The sequence below is a fragment of the Falco rusticolus genome, chromosome 1, assembly GCF_015220075.1.
Source record: "Falco rusticolus isolate bFalRus1 chromosome 1, bFalRus1.pri, whole genome shotgun sequence".
Taxonomy (NCBI): Eukaryota; Metazoa; Chordata; class Aves; order Falconiformes; family Falconidae; genus Falco; species Falco rusticolus.
In genome coordinates, this window is record NC_051187.1 from 82919438 (window position 1) to 82943103 (window position 23666).

A 23666-nucleotide genomic window follows, 5' to 3' on the forward strand; every position below is an offset into this window, starting at 1 on the left:
TTTAGACCAGATTGTGAAGCCTTTAACTAAGTCCTTTTGTGCAGCAAGTGTCTTTTAATGAGACTGCTGCATAATGAGGGTAAAGAGACAGCACATTTATGTGTGCATCCAGATTACTGTGTCATTTCTGCAAACTGCATTGGGCTTGCAACTGGTGCTTCCCTGATTCTTCACAAAATGTGTCAGAACAGCAGCTCTACAGCTGCAAGTGCACCAGTTAGCTTAAGACCAATGTACATTACCAAGTACTTTTTGCCCACATTTATATAAAAGGTTTGGTTTAGCTTATGGGTGCTAATGGATGTTTAGAAATATGACTTCCATAGCAGCAGCTTGTTAATAGTGTTAGTTCTACATGTATTAATAGACTGAGTTTTAATGTTTGTAAAGATCTTAAATGGGAAGACTGTTGTGATATGTTCTTGTGGGGTTTCAAGTCTGATTTGCATTCTAAAACATAATCACACCTTTAAAGACAGATGGTAGGAAGTGAAACTAGTCCATAGCCTTTCTCGTCTTAAAAGGTATTGATCATTTTCGTAGTATTGTGATGGTCACTAACACAAAGCTCGTGTCCTCACCTCCCATTAGTACTCTTGATGATCAGCTGCTCTGTGAAATATTTTTGAATTAAGTTTCTTCCTGCAGTGACTTCAGCACTACCTGTTGCAAGTAGGCATGGCTGAACAACCAGTCTACACTCCTAAAAATCAGTGTTTCCGTAGTGAAATACTGTATGGTCATATAAGTCTGGTTAATTAAGGTGTGTAGAAGCCGCAGCAAAAGCTGTGTTACAATAATGAGTTGGTGCTTCTGATCGCTGCTAACTTAGACCTTTCTCTCTCTTGTGGCTTTCGTTCTTTCTTCGTAACATTTTACAGGATGGCTGCTGCTAAAATTTAAGGTTGAAGTTGTTTGTGACTACTCAAGAGCCACCTTGCCAAGTTTAACACAGTAAGTTTGGGTTAGATTTTCCTTGCAAGGTTTGTTTGCCTGCGGCAAGGTACTGTTTTCCTTTCTGTGCTTATCGCTGCAGAGGTTGATTTGTCTCTAGTAGGAAAAGAATTCATGCTCCTTGATCCATCCCAATCCTTGTGATTTCCTTGTGTGACTAGGAGACTACAGTGTAGGGAAAGGCACTTTGAGAACAAGAAGAAAAAAGAATGAGTGGCAGCAACAATCTGTAGTGAGTAAAGCTGTAATGTAGTGTTACATTACTGTTCTGAATTTAATTAAAACTAAAAAAAAAAAAGACATTTTTAGAAAACCACTATTCTTTTAGATATATATAATATATGAGAGAAGAGTGACTTAATATTCCTTTATGACTCCATGTTTGCATTAGAGGAGCAGTCCTATAGGGAAATACGGAAAGTAGGAGTTGTTCACAGGCTGTACTGTAAGCTTTTACCAAGTCCTGCTGAGCTGGTGTGCAGGAACTGGTGTTTTCAGACCACACTGACCTGTAGTTTTTGCAGGACAGATGTATCTGTGTATTCAAATGTAAAAGCCCTGGTAGTGTTTATCTAGTTCCTATTGCGCATTAGAACTAAGAATTTTTCCACATCCCGGAGGGTTATTTTGAATGTAGCCAAACAGCACAGTTCCAGTGCTCAGTAGAAAGAAGCCTCGGTGCTGAGGCTGGCAGGTGCTGTGACCCGGACTGGGCTGAGCAAAGCTTACCTGAATTCAGCCTTTGAAATGGATATCCCCTTTTCTCCTGCATTTCATCTGCCTCGTGTTTTTCTTCGGGCTTAGTGACACTGCTCTTGGTTTCTTCTTTCTCACTACATGCCAAGTTACCGCTGTGGGTTTTCCTTTACTTTGGCTAAAGGAACAAAGGGATGGGGAAAGATGCAGTGTCTCAGTCCAAGTCTTAAGCATCATCAGTGAGACATTTGCCTGTGGGGGGAAGGAACTAAATACCCAAACACAGGTCTTTTGTTTGATAGTTTTTTCCCCCTCGCCCTGAACTGAGAGTAAATTCCAGTATTTTCTAAGGTTTCTAAATTATGCAGGAGGTTTCCAGGAGCGTGGAGCACAAACAGATGTGGTGGGCCTCCCATGGCAAAAATGCACGACTTTATTCAGCATGGCTCAGGATGGGAATGCAATGATGGATAGGTCACGCTGCCCCTACATGTCGAAGAAATTTAATTTCCGATGAATCAGAAGAGACCTTGTTATAGGAAGGTCATATTTCAGTGTCTATTTACTGTTCTTTCAGAGACTTCTGTAGTTTTTTCCTTGCCTTACTCTGGTTTTCTGTCTCGAGTGCTGCAGAAACAGCAGCAAGGGTATGGCGTCTGTGGGGTGGCTTCCAAGCAGTTGTGGAACGTGCCACAGCATTAGTCTGAGGAGTCTGGGTTGAGGGTTACGTGTCTTTGCTGTGACAGGTCATCTGTCAAATAGAGGCGTGGACAGACAAGGTGATTTAACTGACCAGTACAGCTGTTGGCTCTTCTGGAGTTGTTTTGGCTGTATTATTTACCTGGAGCTTATTTAACTCCTCAAAACTCTTTATTGCTCAGAAAATATTTCTGAGTAAGTGAAGCACTGAATGGGACTAGAAGCAGGTGTCTAACAAATGCAACAGATTCTGGATGCTCTGTGTTGTAGGGGTGTCTGATGCCTTGCTCAGCTCCATGGGGCTTTCAGTGACCACCTTGAAGCCTTTTTTCTTTATTGGTTGAGATTATGCTTACACTGTATGTCAGCTCTTACTTTTTCCACCAGTAAGTGTTAACTCCCAGGTTGTTTGCCTTTAGCCCACCAGCTTCTGAGAGTTTTAAGGTGTTCCACTATTAGCTGTGAGCAACTCTGCAGTTAGGTAACTGCCAATCTTTGAGCGAATGTATTCCTTCCACTTCTTTTTGAAAGTCATTCTGTATCTCAGACTCCCATGTGCCTCTTACAAACCCGTAACAGCTTCCAGCCTTTGGCCCTGCAGCCAGTGCAGTCATCTCGCCACGTAGTCGAGAACCTCCTTCACACACTATTAACAAAATGTGATTCTGTGGTGTTGTCAAGATGCAGCCGCACCTTGGTGATGAGGCTGACTGTGTTGGGGCAGTCTGGCACTGCAGGTGTGGCAAGACCCTCACTTCTCCCCAGCTTTAACATCTCCCCAGCTTTAGCACCTGGGGTTTGAACGAGGTCACCCTTAATAGATTGAATGTGTCTCAGTGTTTCTTAATGGCTGCGAATTCACAGACATTTCAGTGTTAAGGCTTTTCTGTTAATTTTTTTTTATTGTGTGTGTAGGTATGTGTAGTTCAGTATTTGCCTGCTGTTGTTTAGATATACTTCTCTGGTCCGTCCCCCCCCCCTTTTTTTTTACCCATAGTTTTACAAAAAGCTAAGTTTGGAGGAACTTTGTTTCTCTGTGAATTTCTCTCCTTCCCAGCTTGTTTGCAGAGGAGGAGACTAGCAAGGGCTTGCTTTCATTCTTTTTCCCCCCAGGTTTTTATCAGCCCCTTGGCAAGAATACCTCAGAACCTCCGGAGTGTTTATCTCTGCCACCTTCACAGCACTCCCCTGGGATGGAGGAGTGCTATGGGGCCCATCTTGCAAGCCCCTGGGAAGATACTTTTAGATCACTTTAGGCTGTGGCAAGCTGGAAGCTGAACTCTGGCATGCTAAAGCTCAGGCTCTTATATAAATCACTGCCTTTTGCCCTACTGAAGACTTCCTCAGACCCTAATTTATTACCCTCACAAAGGAGCGTAGCTTTTCTGAGTCTAGGAACTGAAGAAAGAAAGAAATGTCATTGAGTCTGACTAGAAACATTGTTTTATTTTTCACTCTGTACCCAATTTGCAAATGTAGTAAGGAAATATTTACATCAAATACAGAGCTGAAAACCCAGAAGTCATTGTAGTCAATCCACATGTCCCAGGTCAGCATGCCGAATCCTGCTTAACCAAAGCAAGTGACAAAGACTTGTTTTTTACCACTCAGCTATTTCTTCCAGAAAGACAGAAAATCCCACCCTTCTTGCGCAGGCAAAACTCCTGCTGAAATTGGTGGAAGTGGAGCTAGCAGCAGAACCAAGGATAGCAAGAGAAAAAAGGTAAATGTTAGTCCCCAGGACTGTAAAACCCAAAAAGGTAAGGTTCATTAAATCCCAATTTATCTTCTCAGTGCAGCCTTGTATAACATTATATGAAACTGTAGGACTCCGAAGTGATACGTGTCACCACAAAAAGAGGGTGTATTACGTGAGGGCATTTTTGTGTAAGTCATTTTGTAGGAAATGCAAATTTTGTCTGTGTTTTAGACAGAATGTCACATACCCTTGGGCAAGGGTACAGCTAATATCCTTATTTCTCATCAGCTTATCACTGCCAGCTGTCAACAACATCAGGATTGACTGGTTTCTTTTGCCTGATCTGCAGAGCCCTGTCAGTGGGAATAGGAGGGCCTTGGGAATTAATTTGGAAACCTCAGGTTTTGGAAGGAGCTGTGCTTCAGGTGCAGTTCACAGAAAAAGTGCCTGCTTGCTGTCTGTGTGTCTCTGCTCCATTTTTTTCTTTTCGAATTTGTCAGGGCAGAGTGCATGAGAAGTAGTAGCATTCTAGGTAACATAGGTGATGGGCTTATGTGGTGACAGCTCCCAGGAGACGATCCAGAAGGTGCAGATGCTTATATATGGTGGCTTGGCATGCTAGGTTTCACATTGGGCTTCCCATTTGCAGGTCTAAAGAGAGAAAAGTTTTTTTTTTTTTTATTTATGTGAAAGGAACAAGAAGGCAACTAACATATGGCTGCTGGTCAGCTCATTTAGCCTGGGTCTGCAGCCCAGGACCTCCAAGACCAGGCTGCAAAGTGTTCCTAAATCCTCTGTGCTAGTGAAGGATCTGCTAATATTTCAACTAGTGACAGCCAGTAGGACTTTCTTAAAATATGCTGGTGATCAATTGTTATATTACTTATTTAAAAAACAAACAAACAAAAAAATTCAACCCCCCAAAAAAGGCTTTTTTGAATTTACCTCTGGCTTCTGCACAGTCGTGTCCTCTCATCAAGCCTTTCTCCACATTCAGAAATGAATGAGGAAAGAAGAGCTCAGGGCTTTTTTTGGAGTTGGGGAAGCTGTTATCAATTCGTAAAGACTTTTTTTCTTGTTGGAAAGCAGTTTCCTGCAGGAGTTTAAAAGGAGGCTTTCTAGACAGCGTGCTCCTGAAGAAGTAGAAGTTACTGGTCTCCAGCAACTGATAGCTTTGTGCTGATTTAATGAATTGGAGACTTGGCACCCGTTTTCACTCAAGATTAATTTATGGTGGAAAATGAATCCTTCAGCTGCCAGCAAGAATCCCAGGCCAGATCCTCAGGCGCTCTTTAATTGAGTGAATTGCACTATTAACTTCCAAAGAGCTTCATTTCAATAGGCAGGAACTGCTCAGAGCAGCAGGGACTTCCTCTCTAAAGGAAAGCTTAAATATGCAACAATTGCTTAAACCAGAGCCCTGTCATGTTAGTGCAGCCGAAGGAAAGCTGTCCTTGACGAGATGATTTCTTGAGGCACTTGTAACCCAGCCACTCCATCGGCACAAAATTGAAGAGCTGTGCCGTGTGTTTTTTTGTTGTTTTATTTTTTTTTATTTCCCCCCTTAGGGACAAAACATCTTTGCACAGGGCTGGCAACAGGGATTGAGGTAAGTGAAGAACGCGAGTGTAGTCCTAAAGAAGGCTGCAAGAAGAGCTCTTTGTTATCATTTTGCCCTTGGAAAGCCAGGCGGGTATCGGAAGAGCACTGAACGTAATAAATACCCATCCTAAAAATGACAGGCTGCTCCCTTTTTCAGACAGGCAGAAGAAAGCGCGTGTCTGGGGGTGCAGCTGTATTCTGATACATACGTAGGGAGGCTGAACCCAAAGGGCAGAAGGCGTTGCCACTCAATGCCTCTGCCGTTAAACACTGTTACCGTTCAGCCAGTGATTCCTATTGCGTTCTGCCTTTAAAAAGGATATAAAATCCTAGGGGATCCTTTTTCTGTTAATGTAGGGGGAGGGAGGCTCTTTCTGAGTGATTGTAATTTTGGACAACTAAAAACTACTGCCATGAGACCCATTATAACAAGGAACATGAATGTATTTCATTTAAAAGATGCTTGATTTGCAAAAAGGCGGCTTCCTCCTCCAGAGGTGTGAACACACTGTTCCAAACTTTCTTGCAACCCAGCTTTTCCAAGGGGAGGTGTAGATTGGATATTAGGAAAAACGTCTTTGCCAAAAGGGCTATCAAGCACTGGAGAAGGTTTCCAACCTAAACTACTCTATGACTCCAAGTGCTGGCCTGGCCTGAGCAGTACTGGGGTTTTTGGTGCTGGAGCACTCTTGCCACTAGCCCTAGGGTGCACTGTCAGCACAGGGCTTGCAAAACTGCAGAAGCGGTTTTCTGCAGAGCAGGTGAGGTGAAGGAACCTGCTGCAGGGAGGGTCGATTTACTGAAGCAAAATGCATGTTAGCAGCAGGCAAAAGGATTTCTTCTTGCAAACTGGCAAAGTGCAGTTCTTGTTCTGCAAGTGTTTTCCTGGTGACTCAGGGTGATTGGTGGGTTGGGGAGGCAGAAGGGAAAGCATTAAAAAAAAGGGTTCCTGTCTGCTCTAGAAAGTAGTTAACTCTAAAGCTATACATATCTGCACTGCTGTTTCTCAGGAAAATTGTCCAAGGCTGCGTCAGCCTCTGCTCCTGTTACTTAGTGCCTGTTGGGGTAATAGAGTTATAAAGCCACGGTGATGTTGGTCCAAAATTATGCAGAGGGGGATTTGGGATGCCTTAACTTGCATCTAATCAGTGGGCACAACGTGAAGGCCCAGTGATGAAATCGAATGAACCGTTTAGGAAGGGGAAGGGATGAAATACAACCACCCCCAGGCTCAAGTTGGAGAAGCACACAAACGTGGTTAGTCATAGTGTTGGGTGATGCACAAAGTTTTTTTAGTCTGTGACAAACACCTCTCTTTTTAGTATCTACTGTGGTGTCAGTGCTCACTGATTTGAATTAACATTAAAAAAACAAACACAGGAGAAGAGAATCTCCTCACTCTTTTTTTGCCCTTAATTTATTACACAGTCCCCTCCCATCCACTGAGTACAGATGAAGAATTTTTAGGTCACTTTTGGCACCTGCCTGCTTTATTGCTTGAAGGTGAGATGCTGTCATGTTTAAAAGAGAATTGTCAACATTTGTCACTAACCTTTTACATCTGCATCTCCGTCTTCTGGTTTCTAAAATAAAATAGAAAATGTTTTAGTTCTAAGATACCAAGTCAGAGGTCAGTGAAGAAACACTGCAGTGAGGTAGGGCTGGCATTCCCTAGCAACTTGCTATCTTTAAGAGTAATAATAGGTAAATCAAGTTTATTTTTGAGGAAAGCCACGCAAGAGGGCGATGCTGCAGCTCACGTTTCCCCAGCAGTCTACTGAAGCGTTTTCATGAATTAAATGTTCCTGTGGGTAACAGCAGCAGGGTCAGCCTGGGACCACTGACTGTGTTATATTTTTTTTTGCTGTCTCAACTGACTTCAGTATGTTGCTGAAAATCCACTGGCAGCAATTAATTGCTACAACAGGCGAGTGGTGATGAAGCTGTGCAGCATGCAACCAAGTTGAACGATACTCTTCCCCATTTTATATCTATGTTGTTACTTTGGGATGTATTTGGCAAAATACAATGTCCACCTGTTAATTTTAGCACAAGATAAAAATCTGTCCTTAAGGGCTCAGGCTGTCTGCTGCAGCAGAGATTAATTGCAGCTAACGGCTTTTCAGTGGTCATTGACATCAACATTAAAAGACAGAAATAAGTCACTGAGCGGTGTTTGCAGGATAATGATGTTGCAGGTCACCAGAGAATCCCAGTGCATGTGAAGGTCTCTTGGCTTCTGATGACTTCAGAAGGAATTTGGACCAAGGCTGGGCGTTCTGCGGCATCATCAGCTATTTCCCTCAAGTAGGCTGATTTCTGGCTGTGGCTCATCAATGTTTTGTCACATATTCCTTCCTATCGCTGTAGACCATGGTGATTTTTCAGGGCTGAGGACTGCTGAAAAATCATACTACTATTATTATTTTTTTTTTTTAACTGGATTAGCTGGTAAATTCACATCAGCTCCAGGATGTGGGGTAGGCAAGCCTTTAGTTAGGTTAATTCAACAGTAAAACTCTTTGGTGTTCTGGGCAAATGAGCTGAGCTGGGTTAATGAAATCAGTGTAACTTCTGGAGGTATCAGAAAGTTAAACTGATTCCAGTGAGCATTAAATTGATTTAAATGCATTTGTACTCACTGCTTGCTCAAGCTGACTTAAAGACATTTCAAACATGAAATTTCACCAAGGGACTTTTGCCTACCCAGAGATTAACTGCATTACTGCTTTAACCATAGCAGTCCCTGAACCTGTGTAATTAAGCTGCTAGTATGGTTACAGCCCGAGCTGGTAATGGGAGTCTCAGCGTTTGGATCTGCAAGCCCCATGCTGGAGCATGTTTGCCCTATTTTGTCACAGTCTTTTAGGTTCTGGTACTTTTGGCCTCTGATGCAGCAAGTCAAGGCTGGTAGAGCCAAGTTTTCTCTATTTATAATCTCTTTTTCTTCCTTAAAGGTCTTTTCCAACCTAAGTGATTGTATGATTCTGAGTGGATAATTATTTCTCGGCCTAAGCCTGCTGCTGAGGAAACTACAGAGGCTGATATTAACAGTGGTCCTCTTGCACTGACCGTGTCCTGCTCATCTGATGCTTACGTAAAGGGGTTAGCTAGAAGATCCATTCCCCTGAAGGACAGGGCTGCGGTTTCAGGCTGGAGGAATATCTACAGGTTTTATGGGTGAGTCTTAATGTTCTTACGTTGACACAGAGCGATGGTGACTGCCAGGGCAATGAGGAGCAGGAGGCAAGTGCCTGCTAAGGGAACCCAGATGAAGATGTCACAGAGGAAATTCAGATCTTTCTCCTTGCTGGTCTCTGCAGGAACAGAAAAGAGGAAAGGTCCACCAGGTGCTCGCAGCTGATGTTACAGCCAGCTCTGCTGGAGCCAAGGGACCTGCCCGCTGGTGCTCAGTGAGAATGGTGGTGTAGCAGAGGGCTTCCTCTTACCCCACCAGCGATGCCTGGAAGCGCAGCATCCATCCCTGTTAGTGCTGCTGCTCTCGGCAGTTTCCTGGGGACTTGAGGGAGCACAAGTAGCCAAAAGTTTTCTCGTGTCCCCCGCCGAGGATAAAACCAGCCCCAGCCCCCCAGGCTCTGTCTGTCTTTCCTCCACCTCTCCCCAGTGCGGCCACATGTGAGGCGTGCTCGTCCTTTTTACATCATCCTTAGCCTTCCCTACGTGGGATGAAGCACTGGAATTTATTCCTTCTGAGAAAGGATTCTCGCTCCCCCTTCCCCATCTGAAAATGCCTGCAGGATCCCCCTCGGTATCAGTGGACCAGAGCCCAGCAATTTCCTTCTCCCTCCCTGCAGCTCGGCTACCTGGATCCCGGGTCTTCAGGCAGGGGTCCTTCTCGGTGATGTTGTGCTGGGTGGTGGGTGCCACGGTGGTGATGGTGGTGACAACTATAAGTGAAAATAAGATGAATACAGCATATAGGGTAATACAATAAAATAGTGCTTTTCTGCCCTCCTATCCCTGCCAGGGCACAGCTGCTGCTGTGGCCAGCATAGGGCTCAGGTCGGAGGGGACTTCACAGAACCCGTTTTGGACGGTGACTCCCCCAGAGAGGGTCTCCCATGACCCAGTAAGGAGCTGCCACCATCCTCAGAAAGCCCAAGTTCCCTGAGGTTGGTAGGACTTTTGGGACCTATGTGAGGTGAGGAAGGAGGAGGTGGTGGTGTACTCCGCTTTAGTCTTATCCCTTCAAAGCTGTGAATGGGTTGGGGAAGTGGGGCTGGGGAGGTAATGCTGGGTCTGCCTGATCATCGTTGTCTTTGGGCAGGAGCAATACCATGAGAAGGGAGGGCAAGGCAGGAGCCTCTGGCAGGAGGACTGGTACATTGGTCACAAGATGCCTCGTGCAAGCAAGCAGGGAAAATGGGGTTTGTGGGAGAGGGCAGTGATTAAAAAAGGCAGGGGTAAGAGGTCCTGGGCATTTTGGCAGAGCTAAGCAAAGTTGGGTGGAGGTGTTGCTGACCTGGCAAGAGGACAGGCAGGGGAGGGCTGAAGTACAGCACTCTGTTGATGTTCATGAGGCAGAAATAGTTTCCCTCATCCTGTGGCGAGAAAGACTTCACTACCAAATGGTGGGACTTGCCGTATTTCTTTGCCTCGAAGCGTGTGGATATCGGTGTGTTCCCCTTGAAGTTGTTCTGACTCAGGGAAGAGGTGAAGACGATGAAGTGAAGGGTCCCACCCTTGTCCTGGTGGATCCAGAATATGCTACCGTCATCCCTGGTGGTCTGACACTCCAGCTCCAGCCGCTGTCCCACCTGGGGGTGTGTGGTTCTGCTGTTGCGAAATGTGGCTGTCATCTGGTACCTGTGGCCATGGATCCTGGGGCAGCCTGTGGGAGAGAAATCCTTGCAGAAACCGCTTGGGACGAGCCGCATCCCCTCCAGGCACACCTCATTCCCTGTCCACAAGGTGTGAGGTCAAATACAGAGGGAGGACTGTGCTGTTGGAGTCCTTGCTGGGACGGTGTGTGTGGGGTGCTTGGCAATCAGCCACCTGGGCTTTAAAGGTGGGCACTGCCCTTTCAGCTGCCTTCTCAGGGCTGATACCCCTTCTCAGATTACTTGAAGTGACTCCCTGAAAACACAGACTGCTAAACCCCCTGTTTTCCCCCTTCCTCCTCCCCTCCAGAACCACTTCTCTGACCAGGCTCCCTTCCCGGGGCATGTGATGCTGCAGCCACCCCTCTGGCTTCCCTATGCTGGCTGGGGCCATGCTGCCTTTATCCCCACAGTTACAGAGTAAACCTCAAAGCGAGCCTTTTTGGTTTGCTTTTCATTTTCCCTTGAACTATTTAGTCCCGTTTTCTTGGGTTTGGTGAAGGAGTCTCCGTGCCCCTCCCAGTGAAGGTGATGCACAATCCCATATCCATACTCACAGAGCCCCAGAGTGAGCAGAAGGAGCAGCGCAGGAGACCCAGTCATCTCCTCCTAGGGGTGGCTGTCCTTGGGGATGGTGTAGCGGAGCAGAGCTGATCTTCCTCACTTGACTTGGGAGGCTGCGTTGCTCTTCGGAGAGGATGTGATGTCATCCGGGACCCTCTTGGGTAAAGAGGTGATTTTGACACACATGTCACAGCATCTGTGACAAAACGAGGAGGAAAAAAAAAAGATTTCTGAAAAAATTCAGTTCTAGCCCAGAATTTGGGCTCATTGATTGTTACCCGTTCTTAACGGTCTGTCAAGGATTTTTGCCTTGATGACTTTGCTGGGGATTGACTGGCGATGCTCGTGCCTGAGGTAGGATCAGCCACCGCAATCTGCCGTCTCCCAGCATGTGGGGGGATCACAGCGGCTCCAGCTCTGCAGAAGTCATGGACAAGCCCTGTGCTTTGGCTGCAGGCCCCAGGTTGTGCTGCTTGGCAGGGATTCTGCTGCCTTTGCTTGCGTGCGTTCAAAGGCTCTTGTGCAAATGGCAGAGCACGCTGTATTTTGTTAGCCAGCCAGCAGGACATGGGCGTTTCATAACACATATCCATACATGTTATTTATCTCCAAGCACAAACGTTGCTGACATGCAGCCGAATTCTTCAGGTGCTCAATTGTTCTTTGCTGTTCTTTGTAATTGCTCTGCAAAAGCCTCTTTGTGCAAGGCAGGTGGTCTGTGATCTGAAACCCACTGAGAAAGCCCCATGCCCCAGAGGTATGCATTCTTTTGGGGTTTTTTACATCTTGTGGTTTTCTTCTCTAACCACAGCGTCTTCCGCCCTGCCAAAAAAAGCCCTTGTATGCTTTAATGGAGAGGGCCCTCGCCGCTGCCTCCAGGTGACCACTGACACATGGGTATGGGCGATGTTTCCTGGACCTTTGCACATACAATAGCACCAGTTTCACCAGACTGTGAAGGGCTGGGATGGTGTGTTATTTATTTCTTTGTTTGGCAGTCCCTGGCTTTCCTGTTGATTGTTTTCCTGTGCTAGGTATTTCTCTCTTACTCCTTTGCAAAGAAAGCCCCCTTGTCCTGTGCATGTCAGAAACCAGGTGCTGCTGACTTTGATGCTGTTACTGTTGTGGCTGCTGCTTAGAGATGAGTGATGGAAAATGGCTCAGGATCTGGTTTATTTCACTGGGCATCAGAGCATGTTGGTGAGTGAGGAAAGCTGCTGTTAGGCCCACTGAGATGTGTGAAATTCGTACTTTCATGAGGCTGGAAGACTTGTGATATCTCCCTGAAACAGAGCAGATTTTGTCAAAATAAAGAGCAAATAGGTTTCGTCAGTTAAATAACGTTACAAGAGGCAGGGTCTCAGAATCCTGTCAAGGAAATGTGAACATCTGTCTTGAGCTACATGTCACCTCTTCACACTGCAGCTATGTCCAGATGAGACATCAAGTGATTGCTACTTCTGTAGGCTCCTGCTGGTTTCAGTGGGCAGTTTATTCTCCTTATCCTAAGTAGAATTCATCCTCCCTTTATGATGGGACAAGCTGCTCCTGGGAAGCGCCTGTCTTCACGGGCTCATGGAGGAACGTGGACAAGGAACTGGAACTATGTGCCTGCCTTGTAGATGACTGCAGTTGAGTCTCGTGTTTTCTGAGATGCTGAAGTGAGCTGGTTCCTGCCATCCCTTGGGGTTGTTGTGTGTGCCCCCACACTTCTATCGCTAGTACCACAACTATCACAAGTATCACAACTCAGCACCAGCAAGTGACATTTCAAAAGCATTTTCAAAAGCACAACCCTCCTGAGACCAAAGTAGGAAAATTCCCTATTCCCATTTTTCAGCGTGGTTGAAATGGAAGTGGACATGCTGGCAAATGAGGATGAATTAAATGTTTGCCAGGACTAAGCTCTCACTCTGCTGTAGAGCATGGATGCTTAGTTACAGCATGTAGTACATGTCCTTAGAGATGTGGTGGTGGATGCGCTGGGAGAACCTATACAATTAAAGGATCATCCAGGAAAGGGCTATTGTCTTTCATAGTAGGGACATCTTACTTCTCTCTTGCCTCTGTTTAATGGTAAATTTTATTAGGACTCAGTCCTGGGTACCAAACTGGAACCCAGAGATTCCTCTGCTGGGTGTAGAGGTGTCCTGGATCTTGGTCCTCATGGCTCATGGATTAGTCTGGGTTTTATGCAAGGCTAACATTTGCTTTGTCATGTTCAGACCCTGCGTCACCATTCAGAGGTTTCTTTTTTTCTCTTCATACTTTTATTTGCTGAAGCGCTTTGTGACTCACCACTACACGAGAGATTCCATTAACACGTCTTTTCTGACGCTTGCCTGTTGTGCTGGGGTTGGACATTTGGGGAGCCACAGGTCGTGGCTTCAGGGGAAGCTGTTCCTTTCTGCTGCCTGCAGTAAACTGCTAATGAATATATACTTTCCAGGTGAGACAAAAGCTTGTTGTCAGCAGAGATGTAGCTGCCAAGCGGGCTGTCCCGCATCTCTTCAGTATGGGCACACTCTGCTGGTCAGAGGGGAAACCAGGGGAGTAGCTCCGGTGGAGATGTCAGGGTGCGATCAGGTGAAATTCTTGTGCCCCCATCTCGTGTCTGCTAAATAAGAAATCAGCTGGGGCAGGGATCTTCCCCCCGCCCCGGCTTCTGTGTTTAGGTACTGCTTAGCACAGAGCTGTTTCTATTTTGCATAGTATCAAATGAGAAAAACTAAGCCAGTTGCAATGGCAATTATTTGATTATGAAAAACTGCAGGCACAAGTGAGACCTCCAGGAAAAGCTCTCATTTAAAGTCAACACTTGTATAAATAATTTAGATCAGTATATGTAAGTTTTACCCTGATGACCTACTCCAGAACTGGGAGGAGTAGGTGTTAATCAGATTAATTAAGGAATCTCTTTGATTTTTAGTATACTCTGGTTTGGCAATTTGTCCTCCGGATGATATTTTGCAATAGACTTGTTGTTAGACTGAGAACCGAAGTCAAATCAGTGAAACACTAGCATTAATGACATGGTTTGTTAGTAATTTCTGTAGTAGTACCACAGTTACGGTATGAGTAAGGAAGAAGAAAACCCTCAGACAAGCAGTTAGTTCTGCAGAGCATCATGTAAAAGATGTCAGAAGACCAGACAGGAGGTTGGTTAGATGGTAGAAGGTCATTTCTTTTTTTCCCCAAACCTACCAATAAGTTTCATTTTACTTTAGCTAAGGTTGCAGGGCTCTGCTGGTGAACTCCTGCCTAAGGTGCTTGTGACTGAGTTTTATCTTTATATACTAAGACCAGCCTAGATCTGTATTTAATCAGTGTCAAATAATTAAGCAGGAGACAGGTGCAAGGAGAGAAGAGACAAAATCATCATGCAGGGAAGAGACAAAGAAGGGTCTACCTGTTTTGGCTGGGGCTTGGCAGGACGTGAGTTTAGGATTACTTTTCTCTGTGCTTGCTTACATCCATTTACCAGGGAAGATGTGGGAAACGAGCGGAAGCCTGGGGCATCAGAGCAGGAGGAGATGCTGTGTTTCAGGTATGATTGATTTCTTAGTCACTTTGTGGAAGGACCTCAGTGACTTTTTCATGTTGGTAAGAAACTCTTTGGCTTCTTGGTATGGTAATATCAGACATCGCATGGATGTCTCACAGTATGCGTGACTGGCAGTGGGAGCGCATCTCAGGACATGGGAGTTACGCTGTGATGGTTGGCAGACACAAGAGGAGCATCAAAATGACTGTTCTCTCAGTCTGTTGTTCTGTTGCCCATGGTATCTCCTTCTAGGACTTGATGTGTAGCATCATGCTGCTGATGAGCAGATGCTGCTTCATCCCTGCAAGTGATCAGTGATGGTAACTCGGGGGGGGTGACACTGGGTTGTGTTTGCTTCAGCATTGCTGATTCGTTCTGTTGTTAACCTTTGAAGGATCTCTTTTTGTAAGGAGGAATGGAAAGTTTTCAAGGAGATTTAAAAAATTTGTTACAAATCATGAACTTTTGTTTCAAATAGAGGAAAAAAATGTTGTGACTGTAGTGTACAAAGCTTCCGGTGTGAAATGAAGTTGTGGTTTATGAGCAGCATGCTGCCTCCCTTTGCCTTGCAAAGTTGCAGACCTGAAGGAGTTTGTAGAATGTCAAGCACAACTGTCATGCACCAGATACCCTCACACACTATTTTTCCACTGCAGCAATGTTTCCAATTCAGTGGTCAATACTTCCCTCTCTTCTGAGTAGTCTCAGTTGTGAACATCACGTACCTTAAAATAACAGTATGCAAACCACAAACACTCCGGTGCTCTCACCCCTCGGTGGTGTAGACCTCTAACCAGGTCACTGGGTTGGAAATCGCTGTATTCTCCATGCTTGTTGGTACTGAGAGTCTGATAAACAGAGACCTGAATGTGTTACAAGTTTTCCTTGTACAGTTGTTCCACGCCTTGTCTCTTGGTGCTGCGTAGCTTGTTTGTGCAGACATTTGGTGGATCGGCATTCCGTGGTGGCATCTTTTGTGAACAGGTGACAGCTTACACTCTAAGTGCCCCAGCTGGAGTTAGCAGTGGACAGGTTGGTTTTCTGCAGGTCCAGTCTCCTAAATACCACAGAGATTCAGCCCAGACCTGCAGAAAGGCTTCCTCTTTTCTGACGCTGAACAGAGACTTTCATTCAGAAAAGGGAAATTATCTGTATAGCTTTACTGCGTCATTTTTTTGTCTGAATAGCAGTTTGGGAAGTCTTTTAATTATTGAACTGGGCTCATTACCTCATTTCCCATGCCCATGATCAAATTTCTGTTGCATTTGAGGCACTACTTGGTATTTGTCCTCCTAGTTCAGCTTCCTTCCAGGGTCTCATAGTCTCGGTGTTATCCCCACAGCCCAGGGAGCTGACTTTCTCCTGCCTCCATCTATCCAGTCTTGTCATGTGTGGTGCCCTTCCTCGCTGCATGCTGACCTTCTCCCCTGAAGACCTTGGGCAGGAAAGTCTGGTCAACATACTGCAGGGATTTCTGGACCCATCTGTGTGGTACAGGAGGACTTTTCAAGACCAGGGTATTGCTGTACATTTTTATTGTTAACATATTTGAGAGGGAACTTCTGACATTGGTTACAGCTGGTGGGATGGAGGAAGTGTTCCTATTTTGGTTTATCAACCCCTCCTGCTGACAGTGCTGGCAGTATGGAAACCTGTGGCTTGCTTGAGATTACTTGCTTGGTCTATTTTGTGATCCCTTTAATAGCGTTGCCTGGGTTGTACTTATTTTTTCCTGATTTATTGTTTACTTGAAAAAAAACACGATGCTCACTGTAGAATCAGACTGGTAAGATGCAACCCTAAGCCATGATACCTTGTTTAAAAGAGGCAAAGGGCAGAAGTGGCTGCATCAAAAAGCAGCAGCTGATTTAATGCTCTCCCATCATCAACAAAGCACGGTAAATCCAGTTTAACAACATGATCCCCACCATTACTGTGAAGAGACGTGTGTGATTACTCTTTCCATAGCTGTTCTAGAAGTACCACTCCCACCCCATCTGTGAGTGTTGCTCTCAGTAGCCATATAGCAATTCATGTTTAAAACATATCCTGCAAACTTTTGTTTTAATGCACATTAATGTATTTGCATTTATGTATTGTAAATATAGAACTGCAGAAGGGTCTTTCAGAGAATGGGCAGTACAGGGGCAGGTGAAATTTGGAGCTGGTGCAGTGATGCACGCAAGGAAACCTTGTCCTGGCTTGTTGTAAAATAAGGAATAAAGTTAAGAATATAAAAATGGCTGATTTGATTCAGAGCAAAGGCCCACCCAGATGACTGTTTACAGTCCAGGTTACCCTGGATGCGTCTTGGAAGAGGGATGATGGCCAGGAAAGGTGTTTGACCCCAGCCAACTAGCTCAGTTTGTGTCCCAGTTTTGGGGAGGTGAGAAGAGACCCAGGTTTGGGGACCAGGGGAATTTGCATGGTGACAACTGCCTTCCCCCAGCATCTCCTTGGGGCTGGCAGCTTGGCCTCTGTGCAGTGGGATATGACCCACATTTCTAAGTCATATAAAAATTGTCCTGGCTATGGTAGTGGCGGGTGAGTCAGACTAAAAACGACCTGAGGAAAGTCATGTATTTTAGTAATGGCTGTTCTACCGCCTGGTTCGTTTCCTCCTGCATAGAGATGTCTTGAGAGATCTATTTTAATAACAGCAGTGTCATTTGCAGCTGTTGCTTAGGGCAGGCATATACAATCCCAGCCCCCAGGAATATTTTGTCTCAATTTTTTTGGAGAGAGCGATAGGAAATATCCCAACTGGAATTTTGCATTTGGTGCTGATGTTAAGGCATTATGTTTTGAAGCCCTGTAGCTGGGTGTTGGCACAGCCCAGCACCTCTCCCATCAGCTGGTGAGTTTACCTTGTGTTTATGTTGGACAATGATTGCACCTTGAGTTTTGCTGAAGAGCAGCAGTGGTTCTGCCTGTGATCCTGCCTGCAAGCTGGCTGCAGGGCCCCCAGCAGCCCAGCATCTCCTCCCGTGGTAGTGCCTGAAGAGACGTCAAACATGGTGGGACCTAACTGTGCTTTGTGCCACAGGTCATGCTGTACCGTGCAAGAGCAGCGCGCACCCTGCTCCCCCAAGGATGCCCTGCCTGTCCCCGGAGGCAGCTGCCCAACATGGAGGTTTTGTGCTGCATTTCATGCTGCCTGCGCAGCCTGCAGCCCCAGCCACCTGCGCTGGGAGTGACAGGATACATGGTGGGTGAGTTCACACGTGTAGCTCTGGGGACAGAGACGCCTCCTAAGCCACAGCTCTCCTCCTCCCTGCCCAGCCGTGTGGGGAGGGAGGTTGGCTGCACCCCGTATCTTGGTGCTCAGCCTCCCTGCTGAAGGTTTTAACCACAAGCAGAGAAAAAGAGCAGAAAAATCAATGTGGATTTCACCTTGGGCAGGGTAAGGTTTGCTCTGTTGTGCCTGCAGGGTGGCGGAAGGCATGGGGTAGGACAGGACGTGGGGCTGATTGCAGAAGACAGGGTACTGGTGGTTGGCATCAGCTTGTGGGCTCATCGCTTTGCTTTGGAGGCATCCATCGCTTCCCATGCTTTCCTTGGGGAAAGCAGGCGTATTTAGGTGTTCCCTGGCAAAGCTCAAGCCTTTGAAATACTCCACGTTGCAAAACTTTGCCTGCAGATGCCCAAGATTTCTGCAGGACTGGATTTTGTGCTGTGTGATGCAGAGGTTCAGTGCAGTTTGGGAGAGATGAAATTTAGACTGACTCAAAAAAAGACAAGGAAACAAGCTCATGGGTGCTGCCTGCATCAGCCTGGCTGCCTGAGGGCTCCCAACCCCTTCAAGGAGCTTTTCAGGGAGGGTGGAGAGGGCTTTACCATCTGAGCAGGTTTCCTTTTCATATTGGCTACCAGCTGCTTTCCATGCGTGACTTGTCTCAGGGTTTTTTTTTTTGGTTTTATGTTAAATGAACTAAATAAGTTGGTTGTGTGAGATTCCCATTGTAACAGCACATAGATATGTTCTACCGGCAGAGAAAAAATTCTGCACTGATGCCATCATTGGGATTTTTTGGAGTGTTTCACATGTGGTTTTAATTTATTTGCTAGATCAGAAAGTGCAAATAGTCATAATGGTGTTCCCCTGCTTACGAGTGTGGTGCAGTTCCCCTTCATACGTGTATATCTTAAAGGCTAAGTGAGAAGTTGAACTTTAGCAGAAGAAATTAATGGCATGGGGGGGGAATATTAAACCTCCCACGTGTTGCAAGTGTTACAGCAAGGGGAGAATTTTGTTTCATGTGAAAGAACCACTGGTGTATGAGCTCAGAGTAAGCTTTCCCATAGCAAGGTGATAGAGAAGCAAAATGCAAACCTTATACAAATTGATTTTTAATTTGGTCTGATACATGTTTCAGTTAAATGAATGCTGGAATAACAAATATTTGTATATAATTCCACGGCAGCTGCAGATCTCACTCTGAGTGCATGCAATATAGATAAATTGATATACACAAATATGTTATTTCAGCAAATATTTTATTTAACAACCAGAAATACTATGAAATACAAATTATAATAATATTAAAGAAATTATTTCTGGTTTATTGAACCAGAAACTTAATACATTACTATTTTTAGTTCATTGAATGTCGAAGTCCAGGGAAATATGGGCAAGAAGGATTTAGGCTGCCTGAAGACAGTTTTTTGTTCCCCGGTGTATTTCTTCTATGGGTTTCTGTCAATCTATGTAACTGTCAATATATATAATAACACATATATAGCTATATATAATATACAACACACAATATAGAAAATTAATATCTGCAATATGTTTATATATAATATATTTAAATATAACTATATTGAATGAATTATATATAATGCAGTTAACTGTAATACATAAGTTATAGTATAACTGTATATAATAATATATAGCTAGAAAATTGTCAATATAAATAATTACAATATTTCTATATTTAAGGCTCCTGTACATTATTTGATATATGGAATAGCAGAATAGCTGGGGTGTGCTGGGTGGAGGAGGGCTTTTGTGCATTGGATGCTTCTGAAAGACAGGGAGGAGAATTTTCCATGCGCCTGCTTGGATGTGTGTGTGTAGGGCTACGCCTGTGCAGTAATGGGGTTCAGGAGAAGCAAGTTAAAATCAGGATATTTTTTTTTTTTAATAGCTTTTGGGATCTATCTGGTTTTATATAGTGGCAGAAAGATATTTTGAAATTTCCATTGAACAGGTCTGATCTGCATACTTAGAAGTCCTGCTGTGAATCCATTTTTCCTGCCAGGAGGATATATTTAATCAGCAGCTACCATTCACGGAGCTGTTCTGGCCAAGGATAAATAGGAAAGAATTTAAACGGCACCCATGGATATATGTATCTCCTTTCCCTTTGCATGGATTTCAAGTTTAATAATTTAATAGATGTTATTCATCCTTTCTTTGTTAGCATGCCCAACTCAGCTGTGTTTATGACTCTGCAAAATAGGGGTTTTTTTATATATTTGGAGCTTTAAAACCAGATACAACTTCTGCTTTCATGTCACTAGCTTGTTTTCAATTTAATGTTTTCAACTGCACCTGATCTAATTTACTTGTTTGTTATATAAAACCACAAACTATCCACCTAAAAATGACTGGGTGGCTTAAAAGAGTAAAGAAAAATTGAGCACTGCCAATATTAGATCAGTAACAGATATTCTGGAAAGACTGACAATTTTCTTTTTATCCATTTACCTAAGTTTTACATAAACATGAAGACTATTCACTGCAGTGCCTGAAATACCTGTATTCCTGCTCTGCTCTCTGTCCTTTGAAAATTTTAATGCTTTCAAGAGATGCACGCAATTTATTGTAAGAATAACTATAGTATTTTTTATAACATGTTCATACAGAATATAAATATAGATGTAAGATAATAATAATATAGTAACAACAACAACAGGATTATTGTGACATGTAAATTTTGACCTCTTTTACAATTCCTTGCCCGATGGTTTGCAGGGGTGGGCACCACATAGGTGATGCTTTGTACTTAAACCCATAGACCTGTAAAACCCACCTTGTCCTAAAGCCTTTTGTCTTTGTCCAGTTTTTTGCAGCGTCTCCTTTTGTCATTTAAATGATATCGTTTATTTACTGCTGATGTCAGCGTTTGGGATTATATATAAAATCCCATTATTTTCCCTTCTAGGTATGGATGCTCCTTGCTGCGGGGAGGAAGCTGACATGGCAGCTGGGAGAAGGCTGGTCCATCCTCAGAAGGAATGAGGAATAAATTAGGGACTCATTTGCCAGGACACTGTGGCTGGGGTGACACTGTGACATGCACTGGTGTTGCCCGTATCTCTCCCTCTGTGGATGCAGGCACCATGCCATTAGCAGAGATGCACAGAAATATTTTCCCATTAGTTTTCATGATGGAAGCATCCCTTCTGTCCTACATGCCAAAACACTATGTCACTGAGTCTTGGCTGGTATCGTCATTGTGCTTCAGCACAGTGATGAGGTAGGGAAGAAAACCAAAGAAGTTGCAGTATCAGGGGATGGGCTAATTTTCTCAGACATAAAAGCATTTTTTTTATTAGTGTTTCTATTTCTTTATATATGCTCTGGGAAAAAAAAATAAATCCATGAAATGGAGGTGATTTTTTTCCACTGGCTCTCGGAGTTGTGAAACCTGCTGCTAAGATCTCTCTGAAGTTTACTCTCTTAAAACACCTTGTTGATGATGAAAAACTGTAGTAATGCCTATAATAATTTCTATTGGTAAACTGCCCAAGCCTGTGTTTCAACAGGGCAGCAGCATCCTTAACTGCTGCTGTTCTCTTCTGGTTTTACTGCACACAGATGATGTGGTTTAGGGGTTTTTTTCAAATTACAAAGGAAAAATGAAACCAAATCGGGGAATTTGGATATTGAGAAATCCTTTGCTGCCTGTTACAGTTATTCACGGGCAGGCGGAGGGATAAAAGCCCATACTTTGAATGGGTGTTATTGGACTTTGGATAATGCGGTGGCTGAAGTTGATCAATGCAAGACAGTGGTGTCGGGGCCGGGGTAGGGGGCGGGGGGGATTCAGTGAGGGTTGGACACTGTGGGGATGGCCTGAGCATGGGGATGGAGGGAGGAGGAGCAGACTGGGCAGGGTTATCCCCTAGGCTGCTCCCCTTCCCAGGGGAGAGGAGGATGGGGCTGTTGCAGCCTGCCTCTTTCTGCCAAAACCCGTCCCTGGCTGCTTGCCCACGGGAGGCCATCTCCTGTGCTGGCCGAGAGGTGAAGCAGATATGGATGTTAAGGTCAGGATGCCTCAACCAGGGAAAATGGAACTGGGATTTCAAAAGCAGCTGCGGGCAGAGGGAAAAAGCTCTGTTTTTGAAAGAATAAACCTTTGCCCATGGGCAGTTTCAAAAGGGTTGCGTTAGAGCTGACCTGTAAAAAATACATGTTATAAAAATCACCTGCTCCTGAGGTGAAGCTCTGCATCTCGAGTGCTTGCAGGGTAGAAAGCTGGTGGGTTAATTCATTTGAGCTTTCACAGAAGCTAAAATATGTGCTGGTATGATAGGTTGGAAGCAGAGGTGGTTGGGGACCCCTCACCCCAGCATGTGTGGTGGGATGAGGTCCAGGGTCGGTGTCCCCTGTGCCTATGAGCTGCATGGGCTGAGAGCCAGGGTGAGGTTTGCAGCCTGGGAAAGCTGGCTCAGCATGGTCCACCGATGGCTGTGTTACTGCGTCATCCATCATGAGGAGCACCCACAGCCAGGTTTGAGACCAGACCCTCCAGAAAAATCTGCATTAAAGTGGAGAGCACAGCTCCCTGCAGCTGGGAGGGGAGGGAGGGTAAGGCCAGAAGGATGCTGTGGTGCCGCTATCATGCTGTAGAGTCATGAGCTCATTTAGGTTGGAAAAGACCTTTAGTTAACCCAGCACTGCCAAGCCCACCACTAAACCATGTGCCTAAGCACCACATCTACACAGGTTTTAAATACCTCCAGGGATGGTGGCTCAAGCACGTCCCTGGGCAGCCTGTTCCAATGCCTGACAGCCCTTTCGGTGCAGACATGTTCCCTCACGCTCAATGTAACCCTCCTGTCGCTGGTTCCTGGGGAGCAGAGACCGACCCCCCTGGCTACAGCCTCCTGCCAGGCCGTTGCAGAGCCACCGGGTCCCCCGCAGCCCCCTTCTCTCCAGGCTGACCCCCCCGCCCCCCCAGGCTGGTGCCCCAGCCCCTGCCCCAGCCCCTGCCCGGCTCTGGACATGCTCCAGCCCCTCAGTGTCTGTCTGGCCGTGAGGGGCCCAATGCTGAGCCCAGGCCCCGCGGGGCGGCCCCACCAGTGCCCAGGGCAGGGGGACGGGCGCTGCCCCGGCCCTGCCGGCCACACCGTTTCGGACACCGGCCGGGACGCTGCTGGCCTCCTGGGCCACCTGGGCACGCTGGGGGCTCATGCCCAACTGGCTGACAACCAACACCCCACCGGGCAGCTCTCCAGCCACTCTCCCCCAAGCTCTTTATACCTGCACAAGGTCTTCCCGTGCCTGCATTTGCCCCGGCCCTGGGGACTCTGGAGCCACATCAGCCCTTGGCTTGTGGCAGCTGTAAGGGCGCACGCAATGTGCCGGACAGGAGATCCCCGTTGCTTCCCCAGCAGCAAAGATCGCTGCTGGCTTTCCCACCCACGGTGGGGACTGAAGGTGTCTGGGCCGCCTTCCCCTTGCACTCACGGTAGCTGGTACAGCCCTGTGCCAGTGACCCTGTTTGAGTGGAGATGTGGGGCTGGGGATGCATCTGAGAGCGAGTGCCCACTGCCTGCACTCAGTGGGACATTGGATTTCCCACCCCACGTCAGCCCTGCAGCCCCAGGCAGCGCCTCGGCCTTGGTACTGTCCCTGGGGACACCTACCCTGCTTCTGGCATTGCTCAGGGTTCAGCATGCGTGGATATCACTCAGGGCTCAACACACATGGGCATTGCTCAGGGTTCAGCATACGTGGATATTGCTTGGGGCTCAGCACATACAGACATCGCTCAGGGTTCAGCACACATGGGCATCACTTGCAGCTCAGGACTTGCAAGCATTGCTCCGGGCT

At 45.9% G+C, this 23666-nt stretch overlaps 1 protein-coding gene and 1 long non-coding RNA gene across 4 annotated transcripts; one reads left to right on the forward strand and one right to left on the reverse strand.

Moving 5' to 3' along the window:
• Positions 1–3774: 3774 nt before the first annotated feature.
• Positions 3775–11955, reverse strand: CD8A (CD8a molecule). Of its 2 annotated transcripts, XM_037387356.1 has the most exons (6): positions 11049–11955; positions 10134–10502; positions 9475–9558; positions 8851–8967; positions 7203–7233; positions 3775–4699 (listed from the first exon to the last, which is right to left on the reverse strand). In XM_037387356.1, the coding sequence occupies exons 1-6, from the start codon at positions 11092–11094 to the stop codon at positions 4645–4647; spliced, it is 702 nt and encodes a 233-aa protein (XP_037243253.1). In that variant the 5' UTR covers positions 11095–11955; the 3' UTR covers positions 3775–4644. The 2 variants fall into 2 exon arrangements, with proteins under 2 accessions (XP_037243253.1, XP_037243251.1); XM_037387354.1 differs by lacking the exons at positions 3775–4699; positions 7203–7233 and having other exon boundaries at positions 8933–9558.
• LOC119147889 lies at positions 7248–21157 on the forward strand. Of its 2 annotated transcripts, XR_005104220.1 has the most exons (3): positions 7248–8830; positions 17646–17811; positions 20770–21157. It is a non-coding gene; the product is annotated as an uncharacterized LOC119147889 (long non-coding RNA). The 2 variants fall into 2 exon arrangements; XR_005104218.1 differs by lacking the exon at positions 7248–8830 and having other exon boundaries at positions 15124–17811.
• Positions 21158–23666: the final 2509 nt, after the last annotated feature.